Source organism: Gopherus flavomarginatus, chromosome 10 (assembly GCF_025201925.1).
Source record: "Gopherus flavomarginatus isolate rGopFla2 chromosome 10, rGopFla2.mat.asm, whole genome shotgun sequence".
NCBI classification, from domain to species: domain Eukaryota; kingdom Metazoa; phylum Chordata; order Testudines; family Testudinidae; genus Gopherus; species Gopherus flavomarginatus.
The window spans coordinates 6,033,151-6,058,424 of NC_066626.1; the positions used below are offsets into that span (position 1 = coordinate 6,033,151).

At 47.3% G+C, this 25,274-nt stretch overlaps 1 protein-coding gene across 3 annotated transcripts in view; it reads right to left on the minus strand.

Moving 5' to 3' along the window:
* TRPM8 (transient receptor potential cation channel subfamily M member 8) overlaps positions 1 to 25,274 on the minus strand; it is a 124,381-nt gene that overhangs the window by 56,202 nt on the left and 42,905 nt on the right. For all 3 annotated transcript variants that reach the window (XM_050916480.1, XM_050916478.1, XM_050916479.1), the window contains exons 5-9: positions 23,635 to 23,812; positions 22,409 to 22,581; positions 20,693 to 20,867; positions 17,578 to 17,645; positions 12,856 to 13,053 (exon numbers count right to left, since the gene is read on the minus strand). In XM_050916480.1, the coding sequence (XP_050772437.1) occupies positions 12,856 to 13,053; positions 17,578 to 17,645; positions 20,693 to 20,867; positions 22,409 to 22,581; positions 23,635 to 23,812 (792 nt within the window). The remainder of the gene's footprint in view (positions 1 to 12,855; positions 13,054 to 17,577; positions 17,646 to 20,692; positions 20,868 to 22,408; positions 22,582 to 23,634; positions 23,813 to 25,274) is intronic.

A 25,274-nucleotide genomic window follows, 5' to 3' on the forward strand; every position in this document is an offset into this window, starting at 1 on the left:
GGCAGTTGGCTTGCTCCATCATATTGTGATATGCATAGGCCCTAGGACACATCCTATGCAGAACAACAACCTTGCGTTGCAGCCTAGATAGAGACATCCATTCCCCCCATCATGGCATTCCCAGAGTGGCCCAGAATTGTAAATGGTACACAAAAGTCATTGCAAGAGTTCAAAGGAGAAGTTTTGTTGCTTGACTCTGATGCCCAGATTTCTAAAGATTATGTTCTAGGGCATTAATTAAAAAATAAAATAAAATCATGATGAAAATGAAGTTAAGTACAAAAAAAAAATAACCAGAAAGAGTACAAAAAGAAATGGCACATTTCCCATAAACTTAACATTAGGAATTTTAACAGATGTTCTAACAAGCAATCATTCCCCCACTAAGATGATCACAGCCATAAAAGAACTGGCCAACTGAGAGATAAGGAGATCCTGGGATGAAGCACTGGGAAAAGAAATTGAGAAAGCTAATTACCCCATGATAATGGGCCCTTGAGTGCTATTATGCACTGTATTTCTAAAAATAACTTAAGGTTTTCATCAACTCAGTTTTTCCTACTACTATTAAAGAGGGTAGAAACGCAGCTGAAACAGCTCAGCCTGCTGGTTAGGTGACAAGGGAATCAGATTTTTATCCTGAGCATGCCAACATCTCCAACTTGGCAGCACTACAGACACAGCACCTCCAGGCCCTGGAGCATCACGTCAGGAAGGCATAAGCCATATAAGCCACCCCATAGTGATGTCTAGTGTCTGGAGGCTCTCTCTTGTGTTAAAGAAGCAAGGGAAAAGCAAATCTGATGGTATATATTTCCTGCCATGAGGTCAGGGGACTGGACTCGATGACCTCTCAAAGGCCCTTCCAATCCTAGAGTCTATGAATCTTTTGTAAGCAGAGTCAGGATGAGCACTACCCTGACATCTGGTGGAAAGAGTTTCAGAGAGTGTATTTGCATAGGCACACCTACCCCATCCCAGGCTGCCGAGCTGTGGGACTGCTTTGTGACAGAAATGACTCAACTTCAGTTGGGTGGTACGTGCTAGACAAGGGACATGGGTTCCAAAACCCAGTGAATTGAAAGAGGCTGGGGACAGGTATCTGTGCCTGGTGGTGCAGGCTACTTGTGGAGCCAGAAGCACCAGTTCCACCCCCTCCTCTCTCCAATGTGGAATGTCAGAGTTGATTTTTTATTCCCTTAAGAATCTAGATACAGGTTACTGAGCTGAACTCACTTTGGGCTAATGGTGCACTAGCACTGGGGCTCCCCTACTATGAGCTGAGATCACTAAGAGTTGAAATCACTAAAGAGCTGAAATTACTGAGCTGAGAGCACTGAGTACTGTGCTAACTAGTGGGGGAGCCTGAAGCTATACTGTGGAACAGAGCAGCTGGTGGAGTGGAGCAGTTTATGGGGACGGCTAGAGCGGATCACGGGACAGCTGGTGGAGCAGAGCGGCTGGCAGAGCGGAGTAGCTGTGGGATGGGTGGAGCGGCCCACAGAGCAAGCGGAGCCGAGCAGTTTGCAGGGACAACTGGAACAGCTCACGGGACAGCTGGTGGAGCAGAGCAGCTGGTGGAGCGGAGCAGTTTGTGAGGACGGCTGGAGGAGCAGAGCAGAGCGGCTGGTAAAGCGGAGCAGTGCGTGGAGAAGGCGGAAGCAGAACCCACGGAGAGGCAGGGCAGTTGTCCCCGGACCACATAAGGTGCCTCTTTCTACCCAGGCTGGGGGGAGGGACCTCTGCAGATAGACTCTCGAACTTTGGGGCTGCACTGACCCAAGACAGAGATTTTGGATTGTGGGACTTTTGGGACTGTGGGTGATTTGGGGGTTGCTGGACTCAAGAGCCCAGGGAAAATGACACAGCCCAATTTCCTGGGGTGGGTCTTTGCTCACAGTTTGGTCTAGGAACTCTAGTTGAGGTGTTTTCCCCAGTTTAGTGCTTGTTGTTTATCTCCTGTAATTATACCTTTTCTGGTACACCGAGACTCTGTGCTTGCGAGAGGGGAAGCATTGCCTCTTTGAGGCACCTAGGGGTGTGTGTAAGATTTTCCCAGGCTCTAGGTGGGGGCTCGAGCTGGTTTGGCATTGTGTTACTGAAACGGAACCCCTGGATACTGAACCCAGCCCTTGTTACTGCCAACTCAGAGGGGCAGAAGGGTTACACTATGTTACATGTTTATCTGCACCCAATTAATAGTAGTAGTGAGCTTATACTTCATGTAGTGTCATGTCCACTGCAGGAGATGGGTGTCTGTGGTGTATTGTTATGATGAAAGACTGGCCAGTGTGCATAGAAAGTTAGTATTGCTAGCTACAGACCAGTTTAGAAGAGGAAGGGGGAACTTGTCCGTGGCATTGGTAAGCCTGAAAGGAGGGGAAAGTAGGCGAAGAACTTAAGCAATGTTATACATTTAACATAGTAAGCTTGTTGCCATAAGAAAACCTATGGAAAAAGAACAGAATGATATGTCAGCTCAGAGAAATTCACCAGTTATAGTGCTTGTTTAGTGAATGGTTGTGTCAGTCAACACACAACCCAGCATTTTTTCCTTTACAAAGCTTACATAGGAGCTGCCATGCTCATCAGATCAAAGGTTCCAAGACCAGAAGGGACCATTGTGATCATCTAGTCTGACCTCCCAGGTAACACAGGCCAGAGAACAGCCCCAAAATAATTCCTAGAGAGGAGCTTTCAGAAAAACATCAAATCCTGATTTTAAAGGGGTTAGTGATGGAGAATCCACTATGGCCTTTGGTAAGTTCTTCCAATGGTTAATTATTCTCATGGTTAAAAATGCACACCTGATTTCCAGTCTGAATTTGTCCAGCTTCAAATTCCTTTCTCTGCTAGATTGGAGAGCCCACTATTAAATGTCTGTTCCCCATGTTGGCACCTATAGACTGTGATTGAGTCACCCCTTAACCTTCACTTTGTTAAACTAAATAGATTGAGTTCTTTGAGTGTATCACTATAAGGCAGGTTTTCTAATCCTTTAATCATTCCCGTGTCTCTTCTCTGAACCGTCTCCAATTTATCAACCTCCTTCGTGAACTGTGGGCACCAGAACTGGACCCAGGAGTCCAGCAGCGGTCACACTAGTGCCAAATACAGAAGTTAAATAACCTCTCTGCTCCTACTCGAGATTCCCCTCATGATACATCCCAGGATCACATAGCTTTATATTGGGAGCACATGTTCAGCTGATTATCCACCCTTCTCCCCAAATCTCACTGCTTCCCACAATAGAGTCTCCTGTTGTCTAAGGCTGGCCAACATTCTTTGTTTCTAGATCTCTATATTTATATTTAGCTGTATTAAAACACATATGTCTTGCTTGTGCCCAGTTCACCAAGCAATCCAGCTCACTCTGAATCTCTGATCCGTCCAGTTCATTTTCACTCCCCCAACTTGTACTATCTGAAAACTTTATCAGTTACTATTTTATGCTTTCCTCCACGTCGTTGATAAAAAATGTTAACTAGTGCAGGGCCAACAACCGATCCCTGTGGAACCGTACTGGAAACAAACGCACTTGATGATGATTCCCTGTTTACAGTTACATTTTTAGACCTATCAGTTAGATTGTCAGGGGTTCCTCTAGTTCAGTATGCTACCAAGAAAAGGAGCTAGTAGCTGACACTTCAGATGAAGCTGTAAGGAATCACGTAGTAAATAGTTAAGGGATAACCTGCCCTTAGTTGAAGTTTCTTCCTAACCTCCATTGATTAGAGTTTGGCTCGAGACCCGAAGCATGAGTGCTTACATCCTTCTAACAGCATTTTGGGCTATATAAGGAGCACTGTCAGCAGATCGAGGGATGTGATCATTTCCCTTGTAATGAGGCGGCCTGGCTCCCAGCAGCCCAGAGGTCGACGAGCCCAGCTGGAGCCAGACTGGGCAGAGCTAAAGAGCTCTGAGCCCACCCTGCAAAGGGTCAAGCGCCGACCAGGAAGTATAAAGGCTGGCCCTCTGAGCTCAGTGAGGGCCCAGCAGCCGGAGCAAGCAGACATCTCTCCGGGAGCTCGGGACTGGGAGACTCCTGCAACCCAGGGTAGCCACCCAGAGTGGCCCGAACTTCCCCGTGCTCGCTACGCAGAGGAGCTGCCGGAGCTTCCCCGTGCTCGCTACGCAGAGGAGTCACCAGAGCTACCCTGGCCAGACTTTCCGGAGGAGCTGCCAGACTTACCCTCCAGCCCCGGCCGGGACGAACCCATGCACCTGGACCCTGCGGAGGATGACCCCAGGATCCAGGTAAGCCCCGAGGGGGAGTCTGGAAGTAGCCTGGGGGCAGCCGACCCTAGTCTGGCTGCAGCCGAACCAGAGCCAATGTCAGTGTGTTGCGGCCAGGATCCCCACTGACACAGCAGCGGGTTGCCTGCCACTGTTAGGGCCCCAGGCTGGTACGCAGAGGAGTGGGCGGGCCTGCATCCCCCCTGCCACCCTACTCACGGGTGGTAGTCTCTCCCTTGCCCCAGCACGCAGGCCCAGAAGCCTGGGCTTCTTACTTTGTATAAAACTGAACTGCTTGCTCAGCCCCTGCCTGAGGGTCTGAGCCCTGCACCACTGTTTGTTGCCCCGCCCTGCCCAAGGGCCCGGGCTTAATAGACGGAACTGTTGCTCAGCCCTTGTCTGAGGGCCTGAGTCCTGAACTGTTGTTGTCACCCCAGGTAGTGAGGCGGCCTGGCTCCCAGCTGCCCCAGAGAGGGGTGAACCCCCTCTCCCAACAGAGGACTTCTACACGTGGTACCAGAAGTGGGGATCTTCTGCCCAGAACGTGGGCACGAGCCCTCAACCCCTGTGAGAAAGGGTCTGGGGTGGAGAAAACCCCGCCCTGAGACATGGATCTGTCCCAGCTCTTCACCTTCTTGACAGAGAGCCAGGAGCGACAGCAGGCAGCCCAGTTGCAGCAGCAGCAGAAGCAGCAGGCCGCCCAGCTCCAGCAACAACAACAGCTGGTCGAACAGCTAGGAACCCAGCAGCACCAGCTGGTTCAGGATTTGACCACCTAGCATCAGGACTTCCAGCGGCAATGCTTACAACAGTTCGTGACGGCGCTGTCCCAACCCATAGAACCCCAGCCGGGAGACCCAGAGGGTACCCCATGGCTAAACCCACCTATCCAGCTAACGAAGATGAGCCCCAGCGATGATCCAGAAGCCTTCTTTGTAACGTCTGAGCGGGTAGCGGTCGTTGCGGGGTGGGCCCAGGACCAATGGGTTTCCCTCCTGGCCCCATACCTAACGGGGACCGCTCAGATTGTCTATCGAGGCCTGTCCGCGGAGGCGGCCCAGGACTACAACCAAGTAAAGGCGGCAATTTTAGATGCCCTCGACGTGAGTCCGGAGACCTTCTGGCAGCGGTTTCAGAGCCTGGCCTAACCCACCAGGGCCCGGCCCCGGATGGTGGCCCAGGTACTAAGAGAAACATGCAAGCGGTGGTAGCAGCCTGAAAGCCGAACCCCGGAGGAGCTCATGGAACAGATCGTATTGGAACAATTTATCCACATACTCCCACCGCGAGGAAAGGCCTGGGGCCTTCGCCATCGGCCTACGACGCTAGCTGCTGCCATCACCCTGATGGAGAACTGTCTGGCTACTGAGACACTGGTGGGTCTGACGATTCGAGTAGCCACCCCCGGGGTGGGGCACCCCAACCCCGAGAGAAGGGGTGCCCCCGCCCGGGCTGACTCTCGAGTTTCCTACCAGGGTCCTGAGCCCCGAACCCGACCTGCGGAGGCCGCGGGGCAACAAGCTCCAGCCCCTTCTCCAGTGGCGTGAGGGGCCACCCGGAGCCCTCCCCGGGGAGCTGCAGGAACACATGCCCAGCCGGGACGAGCAGACCTTGGGCTCTGTTTTTCCTGCGGGGAGTACCGCCATCTATGACGGGACTGCCCAGTGATGGAGTGCAACTTTGGCCAGGTCTGCTCTGGGGAAGCCTGTGCCCAACGTCCTCAAGCTGCTAAGATCACAGTGCCCGTGGAGGGTTACCCAGCAGTGGCCCTCATTGATTCGGGCTGTGGCCAGACACTGATCTGCCAAAACTTAGGCCCCCAGGTTGACACCCGCCTGGGGATGATCCGGCTGCAGTCTATCCACGGAGACATCCAGCCACACCCCAGTACTCGGGCCCAGCTAACAGTAGAGGGGGTCACCTCTACCGATGGTGGTGGGTCTAGCCCCATGCCTTGCATACCCAGTGATCCTGGGGCAGGACTGGCCAGAGTTCGCAGAAGTCCTCCGCTGCAACACCAGGGAACACCTGAGGGTCATGCCAGCCTTGGAAGGAGATCCCCCTGAAACCGGGGTAGAGGAAGGGAAAGCATCCGACCCCACCGAACTGATGAGAGAATCAGAGGACTCTCCCTCAGAAGCAGTTGAGTAGCCCCCGCTTCAGACTGACTTTTGCCGCAATCAAAGGACCGATCCCACGCTCAAGCACGAGCAATTGGCCACTGTCGATGGCACAGTCATTGATCCCCACTGGGCGGCCCAGTGGCCACACTTTGAACTGCGGCAGGAACGCCTTTATCAGGTAGAGAGGGACCCCCATACGGGGGAGTCCTAGACCCAACTCCTCGTGCCCCAGTGCCATCGGTGAGGCATCATGAAATTAGCCCATGACGTCCCAGCAGCCAGACACCTAGGCCATGAGAAGACTTTGTCCTGGATTTTGACGTGCTTCTTCTGGCCGGGCATACACCAGGAGGTGAGGAACTACTGTAAGTCCTGCCCGGACTGCCAGTTGGCCACTCGGGCCCAGACCCCTAAGGCACCTCTGATCCCCATGTCCTTAGTCGAAACCCCCTTCGAGTGGGTGGCCATAGACCTGGTTGGCCCGCTCCTCAAAAGCATTGCAGGGTTCCAGTATATACTGGTCATGGTGGATTATGCTACCCGGTTCCCCGAGGCCATACCCCTCCAAAGCATCATGGCCCACAGCATTGCAGGCGAGCTCGTGAAGATCTTCACACGCATAGGCTTGCCCCAGGAGATCCTTACGGACCAGGGCACCAACTTTACTTCTCTGCTATTGCAGCAAGTGTGAGCTCTTGGGAATAAAGCAGCTACGCACGTCGGTCTACCATCCCCAGACCGATGGGTTGGTCAAACGATTTAATCGGACTCTTAAGAACATGCTACGCAAGTTCCCCCAAGACGACCTCTGCCGCTGGGACCAGTTACTTCCACCTCTGTTCCTGGCGGTTCGGGAGGTTCCACAGTCATCTACCAAGTTCTCCCCATTCGAACTACTGTACGGTCAACACCCACGGGACCTCTTGGACCTAATGTGGGAGACATGGGAGCAAGCCCCATCACCCGCCCAGGGCCTCTTAAAATACGTATTCCAGCTCCAGGAGCGCCTTGCGCAGGCTGGGGCCCTGGCGCATGAGAATTTGAAGGCCGCGTAAGAGACTCAGGCCCAGATCTACAACCGCGAGGTGCAGACTCACGACTTCCAACCCAGAGATCGGGTTCTACTCCTCCTCCCCTCCAGTGAATCAAAGATTCTGGCCCGGTGGCAAGGGCCTTATGAGGTGGTCTGAAAGATCGGGCCTGTCACGTACGAGATCCACCAGCCCGACTGGTGCAAGAAAACGCAATGCTACCACGTGAACCTTCTCAAACCGTGGCAGGAGCGAGAAGGGCTGTTAATTAACCCCTACCCGCCGGAACCTGAGCTGGACCCCCAGGTAACATGTTCGGAGGACCCCAAAGGACCCTAGCTTGGAGAGACGCTGACAGCAGAACAACTTAGACCCGGTGTCTCCTACAGGCGTTCCCTCGCACCTTCACAACCCAACTGGGATACACCACCCTCATCCATCACACCATTCAGACCGAGCCCGGCGTGGTGATCCAAGGTGCGACCAGGCCCTTGTCGTATCACATCCGACAGGTCATCGAGGAGGAAGTACGGGCCATGCTGGACTTGGGAGTCATCGAGCCGGCACAAAGCGAATGGCGCAGCCCAGTGGTGCTGGTACCGAAGCCGGATGGCACCCAACGATTCTGCATCGATTTCAGACGCGTCAATGCCATCTCAAAGTTCGACGTATACCCGATGCCCCGGGTAGATGAGCTACTCAGCCGGTTGGGAGAGGCCCGTTAAATCACCACCCTTGATCTGAGCAAGGGGTATTGGCAGATCCCCCTCGAGCCGGCCTCCCGGGAGAAGACCGCTTTTGCCACCCCTATGCGTCTGTATCAGTTTACCCGGATGCCCTTCAGCCTCCATGGGGCCCCAGCCATGTTTCAGTGGCTGATGGCCCATCTCCTCCAGCCCCATCGGGACTACGCGGCCGCCTACCTTGATGATGTGGTTATTTATAGTCGCCAATGGGAGAACCACCTCGAGCGGGTAGCTGCAGTCCTGAGGTCCCTGCGGGCAGCCAGGTTGACAGCCAACCCAAAGAAGTGCTGTATTGGTTGGCAAGAAACGACCTACCTGGGGTATACCATCGGGAATGGACAAGTAAAACCCCTCGTGGGAAAAGTTCAGGCCATTGCAACCTGCACTCCGCCGGCCACAAAACGCCAGGTACGCCAGTTCCTGGGACTGGCCGGCTACTATCGGTGGTTCATTCCCCAATTTGCGACTATTGCAGCCCCCTTGACTGGTTTGTTGACCAAGGACAGCCCGCGGCAAGTAAGATGGACCCGAGAGTGCGACAATGCATTCCAGACACTCAAGGCAAGCCTCTGCCACAAACTGGTTCTATATAGCCCTGATTTTGACCGGGCGTTCGTCCTCCAGGCAGACGCCTCGGAGGTGGGACTCAGGGCTGTCCTTTCCCAAGAGGTCGACGGGGAAGAACATCTGGTCGTCTATATCAGCAGGAAGCTGTTCCCCTAGGAGAAGAACTACGCGGTAGTGGAAAAGGAGGCCCTCGCCGTAAAGTGGGCTTGTGATGCATTGCAGTATTATCTCCTCGGAGTCCCATTCACGCTCGTTACTGATCATGACGCACTCCAATGGCTGGCCCGAATGAAAGACCATACTATGAGGCTACAGCGGTGGTACCTGGCGTTACAGCCCTATGCCTTTACAGTTCACCACAGAGCCGGGAAGGACCACGCTAATGCGGACTTTCTTTCCCGCATGGGAAGCATGGAAGGGTCTGGCCCCGCCGCATGGGAGCCAGATTTGAGTGGGGGGGTGTGTAATGAGGCAGCCTGGCTCCCAGCCGCCCCAGAGGACGATGAGCCCAGCCGGAGGCCAGACTGGGAGGAGCTAAAGAGTTCTGATCCTGCTCCAGAAGTATAAAGACAGGCCCTCCGAGCTCAGTGAGGGCCCAGCGGCTGGAGCGAGCAGACGTCCCTCCAGGAGCTCGGGACTGGGAGACTCCTGAAACCCAGGGTAGCAGCCCAGAGTGGCCCGAACTTCCCTGTGCTCGCTACCCAGAGAAGCTGCCGGAGCTTCCCCGTGCTCATTACCCAGAAGAGTCGCCGGAGCTACCCTGGCCAGACTTTCCAGAGGAGCTGCCAGACTTACCCTCCAGCCCCGGCCAGGACGAACCCATGCAGAGGATGACCCCAGGATCCAGGTAAGCCCCGAGGGGGAGTGTTGAAGTAGGCCAGTGGCAACCGACCCTAGTCTGGCTGCAGCCGAACCAGAGCCAATGTCAGTGTGTTATGGCCAGGATCCCCACTGACACAGCAGTGGGTTGCCTGCCACTGTTAGGGCCCTAAGCTGGTACGCAGAGGAGTAGGTGGGCCTGCGTCCCCCCTGCCACCCCACTCACGAGTGGCAGTGTAATAAACAGATAGTTAAGGGTTAATGTCTCTTTTACCTGTAAAGGGTTAAGAAGCTCAGTAAACCTGGCTGACACCTGACCAGAGAACCAATAGGGGGACAAGACACTTTCAAAACTTGGTGGAGGGAAGTCTTTGTTTGTGCTCTTTGTTTTGGGTGTTGTTCGCTCTTGGGACTAAGAGGGATCAAACGTCCATCCAGGCTCTCCAAATCTTTCTGAATCAGTCTCTCATGTTTCAAAATTGTAAGTAAGAACCAGGCAAGGCGAATTTAGTCCTATTTTTGTTTTCTCAACATGTAAAATGTCCCTTTTTGCTGAGAGGATTTTACCTCTGCTTGCTGTAACTTTGAGCCTAAGGCTAGAGGGAGTTCCTCGGGACTATACGAATTTGATTACCCTGTAAAGTATTTTCCATCCTAATTTTACAGAGATGATTTTTACCTTTCCTCCTTAATTAAAAGCTCTCTTTTTTAAGAACCTGATTGATTTTTCCTTGTTTTAAGATCCAAGGGGTTTGGATCTGTGTTCACCAGGGAATTGGTGAAGCCTCTCAAGGCTGCCCAGGGAGGGGAAGGTTTTGATGGGGGACAGACAAGAAGTAATCCAGACACTGAAATTTCTGGCTGGTGGCAGAGTTACCAGATCTAAGCTAGTAATTAAGCTTAGAAGTGTTCATGCAGGTCCCCACATCTGTACCCTAAAGTTCAGAGTGGGAAAGAAACCTTGACATACAGTCTTTCCCTTGCCCCAGCGCTCAGGCCCAGAAGCCTGGGCCTCTTACCTTGTATAAACTGAACTGCTTGCTCAGCCCCTGCCTGAGGGTCTGAGCCCTGCACCACTGTTTGTTGCCCCGCCCTGATCCAGGGCCTGGGCTCTATGAACTGAACTGCTTGCTCAGCCCTTGCCTGAGGGATTGAGCACCGCACCATTGTTTGTTGCCCCGCCCTGCCCGAGGGCCCGGGCTTAATAGACTGAGCTGTTGCTCAGCCCTTGTCTGAGGGCCTGAGTCCTGAACTGTTGTTATCACCCCAGGTAGAGAGGTGGCCTGGCTCCCAGCCACCCCAGAGAGGGGTGAACCCCTTCCCAACAGCGGACTTCTACACCCCTCTATTCAGAATTGGTGAGGCCTCATCTGGAGTGTTTGTTCAATTTTGGGCCCCACACTACAAAAAGAATGTGGAAAAATTGGAAAAAGAGTCCAGCAAAGGGCAACAAAAATCATTAGGGGGCTGAAGCACATGACTTACGAGGAGAGGCTGAGGAAACTGGGATTGTTTAGTCTGTGGAAGAGAAGAATGAGGGGAGATTTGATAGCTGCTTTCAACTACCTGAAAGGGGATTCCAAAGAGGATGGATCTAGACTGTTCTTAGTGGTACTTGATGACAGAACAAGGAGCAATGGTCTCAAGTTGCAGTGGGGGAGGTTTAGGTTGGATATTAGGAAAAACTATTTCACTGGGAGGGTGGTGAAGCACTGGAATGGGTTCCCTAGGGAGGTGGTGGAATCTCCTTCCTTAGAGGTTTTTAAGGTCAGGTTTAACAAAGCACTGGCTGGGATGATTTAGTTGGGGATTGGTCCTGCTTTGAGCAGGGGGGGTTGGACTAGATGACCTCCTGAGGTCCCTTCCAACCCTGATATTCTATGATTCTTTAAGCACTTTGGTATTTTATATTTCAATCCTCATTATCGTAACCCCTGGGGTTCTTGTTATCCAGGTAAACATCCTGTCTTTTTAAAATCCTACTATGCTCTTGGCCTCAAAAGGTATCTTGTGGCAAGGAGTTGCACAAGCTAAATGTGTTCCAAGAGAGAAAGTGTTTTCATATTTATTATAGGAAAGCTCTTTAAATATTTTAAATACTTTGGTAATTAACTGTAGCCCTTTCCCAGCTGATCCCCCTTGTGACAAGTTCGGTCACAGAGACTCCCCTCGAGACTGTCACTCGATGAGCTGGGATACCACAGAGAACAACTCTCCTGCCAGAACAGGCGCCTCCTCACTCCTGTCTTGATGAGTTAGACACTCCAGTCAGCTCCAGCACAGACCCAGAGGTTAGGCCACGCCTCTGTGCAGTTCACTGAAACTGAGATTCACTCAGCCCAGGGGCTTCTCAGTTAACAGGGACTTTCCCAGTGTTCAGCCTTTCTGGGAGCCTGAACCCCAAATAAATCCATTTTACTCTGTATGAAGCTTATACAAGGTAAATTCGTAAATTGTTTGCCCTCTATATCACTGATAGAGAGATACGCACAGCTGTTTGCTCCCTCAGGTATTAATCACTTACTCTGCATTTATTAATAAACAAAAGTGATTTTATCAAGTATAAAAAGTAGGATCTAAGTGGTTTCAATAACAGCCAGAACAAAGTAAGTCACAAAGCAAAATAATACATTAAGAAACTGATTACAGGTAATCTCACCCTCAAAGATGTTCCAATAAGATTCTTTCACAGACTAGACTCCTTCCTAGTCTGGGCCCAATCCTTTCCCCGATACAATCCTTGTTAGTTCCAGCAGACATCTCAGGTGGTAAGCAGAAGTTCTCCTGACTGGCAGCCCCCTTTGTCCTGCTCCACCCCATAGCTTTGGCACAAGGCTGGAGTCTTTTGTCTCTCCGGATCCCCACCTCTCCTTCCAAATGGAAAAGTACCCGATTTAAGATGGATTTCCTTATCAGGTGACATAGGCACATGTCACTGTAAGACCCCCTAGTCTCCATTCTTCTTGGGTTGGCCCACACGTACACAGGAAGGCTTGCAAGTAAATAAACCATTTACAACCAATTGTCCTAGTCAATGGGAGCCATCAAGATTCTAAGCCACCATTAATGGCCCACACTTTGCATAATTCCAATAGGACCTCAGAGTTGTATCTGAAGTTAGAAATATGAAGTATAAGAATGATACATGCATGCAAATAGGAGGAACTTATTCAGTAGTTTATAACCTTTGTCTGATACCTTACAAGAGACCTTTTGCATAAAGCATATTCCAGTTACATCGTATTCATAAGCATACGTTCATAAAGCATATGGAGTGCAACATCACCCCTCTCTCCTTTCTGTCTCATCAACACTACGGCAGCATACACCTACCCATCTGATCCAGCTTTCAGTCTCCTCTTCCGTGAGTCTCGAAACAGTGTGAGGCAGGTATCGGAGCAGCCTCTCCTTGACAGATGAAGAGGCTAGAGTGCCTTCTGCCTCCACTAAGCTCGCTATTACATCAGCAATCTGACCTGAGCCCTCCACTACTATGCAGGGAATTTTACTCTTGATGGCAACATTGATAGCCTAGGAAAACACAATAGAAAGGGACAGAGATAACAGTGATTAATACAGGTCCAGGCTATTTGAAGTCTACTGTTCAGTAACCAAGTGAACAATTTTTGGTATGGTTTGCGTGCAGACACTGCAGAATCCCCCAGCTCCAGCCAACATTTTCACTATTACCAGCAAGGGACATTACAATGCCAGTTCTTTACAATGGCCTCTAATTCAGTGGTTCCCAAACTTTTGTACTGGTGACCCCTTTTACATAGCAAGCCTCAGAGTGTGACCCCCCTTATAAATTAAAAGCACTTTTTTAATATATTTAACACCATTATAAATGCTGGATGCAAAGAGATTGGGGTGGAGGCTGACAGCTCGCGACCCGCATTTAATAACCTCGCAACACCCTGAGGGGTCCTGACCCCCAGTTTGAGAACCCCTGCTCTAATTCAATAAAAGCAGAGGGCTATGGAGGGTTGCATGGGGGCTCAGGGACAAAAATCATAGCGGGGCAAATGTCAGAGTAAGTAAAGAGAACAGGAAAAGTAGGAGGAAATTGTGCAATGGAGAAGGCATTCCCAAAAATCGGACAACGCTGCCTCCAGAGAAATGACATGAAAGTTCTCCTTGCCGGCTTTATGGGTATCACTCTTGTTCAAGTGAAGCACCAATAGTGTGGCGGGCTTTGGTCTATTTGCTTAAGGTGTGGGAACTAGACCCTTATATCCACACAGGATTACTGTAGATATCAGGTTATATTATTAAGATTGCATTTTTATTAATTGCACACAACACATCTAATGATTTTTGTTAAATATCACAGACCAGCTTTACTCAGATAGTTGCTCAGTCGAGTTAGAAAAATTACCCTTTTATCTAACCAGACATTAGAATGAGGATGCTACAGACTTTGGGTCAGCCCTATGTCGTAAAGAGCATATATAGGTCTATCAATTAATACGCAGCAGGTGGCTTTATTTAGTTTGCCATTAGCTACAGAAGTTTATCCAGTGGAACCCTATTCTTAATGAATGTTAATGAGACAGGAGAAATAAAGGCACATGACCACAGTGCTGAGAGAATATCCACCAATGATCTGAAAATACTTTTGGGAAAAGGCAGATTTATTGAACAGAAATTACTCTTCAGCAGTCAAACACAGGCAAATAGTATGCCTTCCAATTGGACAGTGGATATATGACATGAGCAGCGTATTTTCAATGCCAGCTGGACAAAGCATCTTTTCCTGTGTGGGGCACAGTGAATGTTAAAATAAGGAAGGAGCCTGAAAGATCTCCACTTTTCTTCTGCTTAAACTGAAGCCAATGATCAGAAAAGAAACACACAAGTCTAGCGTACAGCCCTCTCTCAGATTCTGCCAATTGCTGACATGAGTAAGACCTATCAAGCATGACTGTTCATCTGGGGTCTGTTTTAGCAGGAGAAGTCGGCAGCTTGGAAACTATTGCTATGCCTCCTTGGACTATAACAAAGTTTTATCTGCTTCTGGAGATGATCGGTCCAGCCATGAGCTGTAACAACTGAGACATGAACATCTGAACATTCCAGTGTCACTGACAAGTAATTGATCAGACTGTCACAGACCCTTGTCTGGATTATGAGCCAGTTCTTCTTCAAAGTTATTAAACACTTCGAGAACTGCCCATCTGATTTTAAGTTTGAATGCCGTATGCATTAGTTACTTGGGTTTAGGATTAATATCTACAGTAGCAAGTATCAGAGGGTAGCCGTGTTAGTCTGGATCTGTAAAAGCAGCAAAGAATCCTGTGGCACCTTATAGACTAACAGACGTTTTGGAGCATGAGCTTTCGTGGGTGAATACCCACTTCCTCAGATGCATGTACAGTAGGTTACTTACATTTTGTTAAGAATATTAAACCTTAAACTCAGTACAGTGTAGAACTCAGTCTGTTTGCTTGAATAATGGTTCTATATGATGCATAAAGACATAAGTGAAGGAGTCATGGCCAAAATTATTAACTTGAGTGCCTAAAGCTTGGCACCTAAAGCAACCTGAAGTTGATCTTAAAAATATTTGATTTGTGATGTTAAATGAATTGATATTGTTTTAGAAACAAAAGAACAATCATAACTATTAAAATTAAGATAGAGAGTATTGAAACAATAAAAAATATATGTTAATTAATGCTACCAGATGCAAATACCTCTTGGTAAAGCATACTTAATGCAGGCATATTAGAACATCATTCAACCAGTGACTCTAGGGACACACTTTGATATTTCTCAATCTGTGTGTGGCATTGACAAATTAATTAATTAACACTGGTGAAGAAATTATTTAGATGAATTTTAATATTGATTTTGACGGGACTCTGACCATTAGTATAACATAAGTTTAATTGGCATGATACATTTTATATATTAAAGTCATCTATTTCAATGAGTGTTGGCAGCAACGAGAGTGATAATCATTTCTAATCCTCTTCTGATGAGATAAGTAGCAATCAGCTTTGATTATCTGTACTGGATTTTATTAACATGTCTTGAAAAGTTTGGGTTAAAGTTGGACCTGACAATAACTCAATTCATCTGCCTAGATAGCTTCCCTGGAACACAATCCAGCTCATTATAGATGGCCTATGCCATTCATGTAGCTCCAGACATGAAGTTATAGACTCACACATTTTAAGACACCAGGATCAATTCTATTATCTGTGACTGTAACAATTCCCCCTGTCACCAGCAGGCTTTGAACCCTGAGCACAGATTTCACCACATGACTCACCAGATGAGCCACAATACTGTACCAGATGTTGCCATGCAAACCTGTAGCCTTAGTATCCTCTCCTGGCACAGCACTACCCACAATGCCCGCTGGGGGAGATGCGATGTGAATCCTGGTATGCCAGGGTGTTGAGCAGGAACTGCTGAGCCAGCCCTCTGTCACTCCAGCTCCAGTTAAGGGAGGTAAATTGGAGCTGGTTAGACCACCTGGCCCTAACTGGGGGAAGCAGAGATTTTATACAGCCCCTGCTGCCTAATTAGGCTGGGGCTGTATAAAAGCCTTAGGAGAAGGAAACGGGGGGGGGGCAGAGCAGGAAGAAGGTGGAAAAGGCAGGGAGTGGAAGCAGGGAGGTGCTCTCCCCTCTCTCCCTCTTGCCTGCAGATGGTAAAGGTGGTGGGAGCACAACCTGTAAATAAACTGCACCAGTGGTTACCAAATCCAGGTTCTCTAAGTGACTTTATCAGCCCAAAGGGAGCAGGAGCCAAGAGGGCCCCGCAGCACCCTGTTACACCTGGGAAGAGTGATGAACTTCAAAGGACTGTACTGAGCGTGTCAGATAAGAATGGGATTTTGGATAATCTGTCAAGTAGTTTGCCTGGAGAATCTCGAAGGGGAATTTGCATTCATTTCCCCATCTCCGGTTATGCAAATCACCAGTCTTTTGAAGCTATGCCCCAATAAGAGGTCCACAGTCTACTGTGTTCAAAATCAAAGCCCAAGCTGTATAAAGAAAAGACTAAGCTATTACAGGGGTACTAGTGCTGAGCTGAACTTGTAACCACAGAAGAACTCCTGGGTGAGGTGTTCAAGGACTGACTCCTGCCAGAGCCCTGGAGGGAGTCGGGGGTGGGGCAGATCTCTGCTAAGCTTATTAAACATGTGTAGGTTCTTTTATTGTTTGTAATACGTTTTCTCTGTAATGCAATCACCTTAAGAATAACCCTGTTTTCTTAGAAAGAGCTGTGTGACAACTTGTTAACTGCTGGCCATTACAGCTATTCATAGGCTCTGGAGAGAAAGCCAAGTGCCAACGTTGGGCTGATCAGGCAGTCTGGCTTGCTGGGAATATCACAGAGGCAGGGAACTGTGCAGCCTGAAAAAGACCCAGTCAGGAGGGAGAGAGACTTGCATCTCCTCCCAAGAGAGGTGACTGCTGAGGGGTATAGACCGGGTGCTCTTGGTGGACCATGATGGGGAAATAGAGGTGCAACTGTCCTGAATTGTGACAACTGGTATAGCCCAGAGCTGCAACTGCAGGGAAAGTCCTGAACAGGATTGAGATGGAGCATGCCCAGTACAGGTAGAATCCTTGGGGAACTTAGCTGTTAAACCCTGATCTCTACTGATAATGTGTGAACTAAGATTTTTTTCAAATTTCAGTGGATATTCACAGGAACAGCAAAAGGCACATCTCTAACACAAGTCCCTGCTCCAAAGCATGGGGCACTACAGATTCTCAAATTAAAAGTCACCAGAGTTTTGCTTTGTTTTTTAAAATTGCACACACACAAAAAAAAAAGTCCTCTAACCTTTCTCAGAAACAGCTTATCCATGTTGGCTGAAACCCTAAAACATTTCAGCCTGAGGCAGACATGTGTCATGGAAAATTTCAGCCCAAATTTGGAAAAAAAAAGTTAAACACACTTGAAAATAGGGTCTCATAAAGGAAAGTGTCAGGTAACCTTAATACTTTGCTACTCGCCTCATCTAGAATACAGTTAAAATTGTGACAAGACACCACAGGACACTTAATTTTTCTGGCTTATTTTCAGACTTACCTTCAAAGTTTCTTTCCCTCCTCCTTGGGTGAAACACACAATTGGAATCTTCCCTCCATAATTAGAATCTGAAATATACCCCCAAAAAAGGGAGAGGGTCTTGCTTTGCAGTATCAATGTATTTGAACAATTTTTATACTTCACAATAGCCACTTACACACTGGTTTATTGGACTTGGGTTTGATAATATTTTACACACAAATACTGGTATTCCTGGCTTTCAGCTGATTTAACCAAACTATTTTCAAAGTCATCTACTCCATTGTTACATGACCTTTAGTTATTCTCACTAACCCATTTTGCCTAATCTAGTGTCAGGTATCAACACTGACATGCAGTCTTCCCAGAAGTAACAAAGCAAGGCTAAAGACTTAAGTAATTAGTATTGCCAATGTACAGTGCTTAAAAAAAAAAACACATCACATGACTTGGGGTGGAGGGGGTTATTTGCATGCTGATTTCTGACCCTTTAGCATTCAGGTCTTCAAGTTTCTCCTTGCAAGCAACAGGGCTGTAAATTTAAAACAAAAGAAAGAGATTCTACCATAATCAGATGACTCTAGGAGTTAGAGTTCAAGAAAAAAAAAAAAAAAAACCAATCACATGCCAACATTCAGAAAGATTCAACAAGGACAAGTGCAGAGTCCTGCACTTAGGACGGAAGAATCCCATTAACTGTTACAGGGGACCGAATGGTTAGGAAGCAGTTCTGCAGAAATGGACCTAGGGGTTACAGTGGACGAGAAGCTGGATATGAGTCAACAGTGTGCCCTTGTTGCCAAGAAGGCTAATGGCATTTTGGGCTGTATAAGTAGGGGCATTGCCAGCAGATTGATGGACATGATCATTCCCCTCTATTTGACATTGATGAGGCCTCATCTGGAGTATTGTGTCCAGTTTTGGGCTCCACACTACAAGAAGGATGTGGAAAAATTGGAAAGAGTCCAGCGGAGGGCAACAAAAATGATTAGGGGTCTGGAGCACATGACTTATGAGGAGCGGCTGAGGGAACTGGGATTGTTTAGTCTGCAGAAGAGAAGAATGAGGGGGTATTTGATAGCTGCTTTCAACTACCTGAAAGGGGGTTCCAAAGAGGATGGATCTAGACTGTTCTCAGTGGTATTTGATGACATAACAAGGAGTAATGGTCTCAAGCTGCAGTGAGGGAGGTTTAGGTTGGATATTAGGAAAAACTTTACTAGGAGGGTGGTGAAGCACTGGAATGAGTTATCTAGGGAGGTGGTGAAATCTCCTTCCTTAGAGGTTTTTAAGGTCAGGCTTGACAAAGCCCTGGCTGGGATGTTTTAGTTGGGGATTGGTCCTGCTTTGAGCAGGGGGTTGGACTAGATGACCTCCTGAGGTCCCTTCCAACCCTGATATTCAATCTATGACTCTATGATTTAATTCCGGTGCAATAACTTTAAAGAGAAATAGTCCTTCTGCCAGGGCCCTGATCCTGCATTCTCGTGACATAGGAGAGTGGATGCCCCTTCTAGGTTGTGGCTGAGACTAACGCACCTGCACAGCAGGAGTAGGTGGGAGGACAACTCAAAGCCAGCTTCTGCACACATACATTTGGCTCGTCTGGAATGCAGCCCCAGCCACGTGGAATGGGGAAAAAGCAGGAGTTAAGCATCCAAAATGTCCCCCATGAGCATGTCAGCAGGAAGAGATGGGGGTGGACAGGAAGGGGTGGAGCCATGGCAGTGTGAGGAGGGGAACATGCTCTGCCTTATAAAAGACTGCAGCAGTATATTGCCTAGCACTCAATGGGAGCAGAGGAGGACTTGTACTTCAGAGGCCCAACACTACTCATGAGTCAGGTCAGATCACTCCTTGGTCAGGGCTGTGCACAGAGGCACAATCTGTGCTATAACAATGGGTAGAGTTTGAGCTGTAAATTTAGATCTACAATTTTCACATGCACACTGGAACTGCTTGAGTTCAAGGTTTTGAATTACTCTGGTATAGAGTGGTGGTTACCTGAAACATTCGTATGTTAGGTCAGATTACAATCCCGACTGGACGTTGGGAGTGTCAGACTGTTTAGGCCTATGCCAAAGTCCAAGATTCTTTTCTAAATCTACCTACCACTATCCTGTGTTTGTATTATCTGTACACAAAAATATATACATGCACACATGTAGAATCATGATAGGTAGATTTATACGTTAGTAATTATTAAAGAAATAAGTTAATCGAGAAGTTAGGCTGATGGACCATTAACATGGATGTAAATTTAATCATTAGAAAATCAAGATATAGCACCTATAATTACATCTAAAGGGTTTAATGTAATAGGAATTTCATATGTTAAACACTAGTTGATAACATATTTATTGAAATTAAAGCCGTGTAATGAGTTTGTGCAGTTTTATTGCCTCAGTGAATATATCCTTAACAACATTAATGTATAAAACTGATTTTATGTATTTCAGAGTGATTCATATAGTGGCTAATAATCAGCACTGGTTATTATTTATATTAACATAGTGGCTAGGAGCCCTAGTCAGGTTCCCACCATGCCATGTGCTGTGCAAAGCACCACACAATAAAGATCATAATAAACAAGAAGCAACAGTCAGCCTAAAACAGACAGCCAGTTGAGTCCAGAGGTGTGACCCAAGGGCAAATCCCAGATTCCTCAGGCAACCCTTCTCCCAACACACCAGCATGTGTCAAATGGCATGAATTCCCAACAGACAGAGTATAAGCATGGAAAACAACCTGGGCCCATCAGGTGATCTCCTCTGACACAGCAAGTGAAATCACTTTGATTCCTGAACTGAAAGGAATGTTTATCCCATATAGTACCTGAAACTCACCTTACCCAGTCAATTGTACTCTGTGGTCAACCTCAAACAGATTATTGCATGAGTATGTAAGCTCTACGTATCTGTACCTATGGGAAGTATATTCTCCTTGAAACACGCACAAATCACCATGGGTCACATTGACAGTAGACCATCAGAAACCTTCTTTGTTATTAGGCATATGAGCAAAACGCTTGTCATCCATTGCATGGCAAAGCTTGTTTCCTCCCACAGTTTGTTCTGTAGCATCTAACCCTGTAGCACCTGAGCAGAAGGATCTGAAGTTAGAGAACTGCACCAACCTGGGATAACGCGTTCCGAAATGTATTTTTCTAACTGTGTCCGTAGCTTAGCCTCTATTGCTGGATGTCCATGGGTGCCGTTATCAACCAGCAATAAGTGGGTGTGGTTATTGTCCAGGCAATACAATGGGTCCCTCTTAAGGTCATCCATTATGTAGTGGGCTGAATAGTACCCCTAGAAACATCAGCAAAGGGTTTCCATTAAGTTCAGAAGGGCATGGTACATGCAGTATTTGAAATGGGGCCACAGCAGGTTGGTGGGAGGGGCATCACTATTGTTCTATTATTTTCCAGTTTTTAGCAGCATAAGAACTTCCAGACCAGTTCAGAGTAAAGGTCCATCTACCCATGGCCAGCACCAGCTGCTTCAGTGAAAGTTGCAAGAGCACTCATAAGTCAGTTATGGAATAACCTGTCCACAGAGGGCATTCTTCCCTTCCTCCATGTGGTGGGCTTGTGCCCAGGAGAGTCAGGGCTTACACCTCCTATAGTTTTATTTTATATAACGGAACTGTGGATGTTTTCGTTACTCATATAGATGAGTAGTGATTTTTGAATCCTGCTAGGCCACGTTGAAAATTCACAATTCATTTCTCCTCCGTTTTAACCACTTTCTAATTTATGACCATCCTTTACCCCTCACCCCAAGACTTTGTTTCCTTAATGCTACTTAATGAGGGTTTTCAAAAAAAACCCAAACAAACAATCTATTGTCTCCTTCGTCCACTATTTTGCTAATGTTCTGTAAGAAATCTAGCAGAGTGGACATAGGATCAGACAAGCTGGTTTATTTCTCCTCTTCAGCTGAAATTTCTGCCTTTACCAACATATACAATACCATTGCATTACAGAAATTTCTGGTACATGCCACAGTTCAACCCAAGAACTCTTTGCATTCCCTCAGCCTCTACTGTGCAAAACAAGCCTCCCCTTTTGCCGCCACAACCTTATATTCTTATGCCACAGCAACCAGTGGCTGCTGGAATAACCTCTTAGGATCACTAGCAGACGAATGAGTTAGAGAACCTAGCGTACCCAGGCACATGGCTAGCGCCAGAAATGAGAGAACACAAAGGTGCATAAAGACATCTTTGACCATCCACCTTGTTCCTGTGCGGAAGTGCAGCTCAGCTGGACAAGAGAGACAATATTCATAGAATCATAGAATCATAGACTATTAGGGTTGGAAGGGACCTCAGGAGGTCATCTAGTCCAACCCCCTGCTCCAAGCAGGACCAATCCCCAGATTTTTACCCCAGTTCCCTTAATGGCCCCCTCAGGGATTGAACTCATAACCCTGGGTTTAGTAGGCCAATGCTCAAACCCCTGAGCTATCCCTTCCCCCATATATATTGCCCCCTTCTCCTTTAGTGAATCCACCTGACAGTCTAAGTGGCACGTCTTTTTCAAAATCCAATGCACAAATTGTGAGTGCAATATATCTCATTTGTCGTTTAACTATTATCTTTAAATAGGCCCTGACTATTTTACAACACAGCACAGCACAAGTTCTGTAGCAGGAAGAGTTTCTAATAGGACCTCACATCCAAATCAGTCACAGGTCAATGGCATCAGGTTCCATGCAGATAGAGGTGTGGATGGAGAGCAGTGAGGCATTTACGGAGAGTAGACTGCATTTGGTCAGAATATAACTCAGTTTTGTAGGGTTTTCACTGGCTTCCCATGACCTCATTGACAGCACTACATGTTCCTCACCTCAGTATCGCTGCTTCTGATCAGACTATCCCGGTTGGAAATCATGCCCCAGGCTGCTATGCCGATAGCCACCACATTCTCCTCTGAGCTCCTACTGATGGTGTTGTCTCTCACCACCTCTCCAATGTATTTCATCAGTCCATAGTGAGTGCCTCCTGTGAAAATCCAGGCCCCTGCAGATGGCAGGTACCAAATGAAATTTAGCCACAGACCTACCACTGTGCACAAAAAGTTCCTGTCTTTATAGATATGTGCATGTGTCATCCCCAATTCTCCACTGCTTCACATCTCGTGTAGTCATGAAGGCCTGTGTTACGTGGGTGCAAGACACTGATGTGGCAGTACTGTGCACCGATGCAAGTGACAACACAAAAGGGCAAGGCAATGGAGATTTTGGCCCTCGGGGTTGTTCACCTTCAAGACACTAAGCCCACTAATCTATCCTCACTAGATCACAAGAGATATGTTAATTCCCCTATGATACAGGAGGAAGAGATGTTAGGAGACTTACCCAAAGCTACAAAGGACATCCTTGGCAAAGCCAAGAATGGCTCTCCACCCAGTTCCCACGTCATTAGGCCATACTTGTCTGAAGGGACTAAACAGGCAACCACTAATAGAAAGCGCTGCCTCTCTGCTGACTAGTCACAGCTTCTTCTTCTCCACCAGCTTTATTTGGTGGAAGGCTAATATGTCAGCTGACTGAAATAGTCACCTCTCACTTCAGCTAAATCACAATTGCACTCACTGAACCAAGTTCCTCACTTGCTTGAACTCTTCTGACTTCAGAAAGAGGTCACACTAGGTGTGACCTTCGCCCAGGTTTTTTTTAATACAAATTGTAATAATTTGCTTTTTCTATTATCCTACTCTATGTGCCAATGGCTACAACGGAATTCACAGGTATTCATTACATAAATGATTGTAGAAGACATGGGGACACTCAAAGTGGCATCAAAAAAGAGAGACTTGCCCCAAGATATATGCCTTGTTTTTCCCCAAATTAAGTCCACATTAATTTAATTAAAAGACTTGCATGGGCTTCAATGGGACCAGGATCTGTCTCTTGATGCATATTCCCTGATAATCTATTTTTCTCTCTCTATATTAGGGTCTAACATCACCATTTATCCAGTATACTGACAAACCAAGAGATACCAGGCTAGCCCATTGGAGGAACAACATAAAAATTAGTAGCTTCAAGGCAGCCCAGATACCCCTTTCACCTTTGGACTGGGCAATGTAGATCAGCCTGCTGAATATCTTGCGCATCCGCGGCTTTAGAGCAAAGTTTTTTGCTCCTCCTGTGACGGAGATGACAAGGTTGGGATTTTTCAGGTGCCAGTGTTGAGTCATCAGATCATAGAGCATTTCAGAGTCTGTGTCGCAGGACAACCGGATGTACTTCAATGAGAGAGGACACAATGCAGGGTTAGCAGCAATAAATGGCAAAAAAGAGTAATTCCATTTTGTCTCAAAGCAATGGCCTGGTTCCCCACTCCCTTGCCCTCCATGCAATCGTTTATATCTAGACAAAATACAAAACAGGTGTCAAAATCGTTCCATTAGGTGACATTTGTCACCCGCATTGCACAGCAGTAAATGACCAAAGTGCAAAGCAATGGAGAATCAGGCCCAGCGTGCATTTTCTAAACATGTTTTAGGAGTGGGGAAAATACAGGTCATAAGACACCTAAATAGAGAGATGGACTAAGTTTTTTCAAACAAATTTATTCCAAAAAATGCAGTTTCCGCCAACCTGAAACTATTGGTGATTTTGATCCAATTAGTTTTGGTTGGGGGAAAAAGTTTTTTTCAAGATCAGATTCAGATAAAGGATGTTTTCCCCTTTCTCCGCCCTTATAGCCTTTAGCCTTGTGGTTAGGGCACTTGCCGACAATATGAGACCCAGGGCTGAGTCCCCACTCTGGATCAGGAACTTGAACTCACATCATCTCCCTGTCAGGTGAACACCCTTATCATCAGGCTCTAGGCTAGTCCAGGGTGGGTGGCTCCCAATCTCTCCTACTGAAGCTGTTCCACTTGTATCTATTCTTAAATACTTATTGGGCCAGAGAGAGAGAGAGAGAGAGAGAGAGAGAGAGAGAGAGAGAGCGCACATGGCTCTGTGCATGGTGATTAAGGCTCTCACCTGAGAGGTAGCAGATGGGATTCAGATCTTCTCTCTGCTTGTGATTTACCTGTGCATGAAGTCATCAGCTCTTAGGAAACTCCAACAGCATGTCTCCCCAGAAACATGGGCTACCACAACCACAACCCTGTTCTCTGCGCTCTACACTGGCTTCCCATGGAATACTCGGGCCTTGTCTACACTAAAGGGAAAAGTCGATCTAAGCTATGCAATTTGAGTTACGTGAACAGTGTAACGTCCCTGAACATCATTAAGGTGTTACGGGATCTTCAGATATGGCCATCTGAACATTTAAAACTGGGCACAAGATCATCCAAAAATCTTCTAAATCCATATTGAGCTCTGTGGAAAATGGGAATTTCCCTGCAAGAAACTTCACAAGAAAAAAATCCCAACTGAAATTTTTCAACCCAATTTTTTTCAATATTCCACAGAATTTTTGCATTTGAAACTGAATGAAAAAAAATTTCATTTCAAAGCTATTTTGTTTCTAAATGAAATTTTTGTTTCCATTTTTGAATTTTTTTGGTTTCTTTAAAGGTTTTTACCCACTTGAAAAATATGTGAATGTGGTGGGAGTGATTAAAAATGTGGTAAAGTGGGGGGAAATTCATTCTTGACTGTTTCCCCAACTTTCTCCAGTTGGAAAAAACAAGAATTTTAAAACCAGTGTTTGTTCCCCAAAATATATATAATTTCAGAAAAACAAATTTT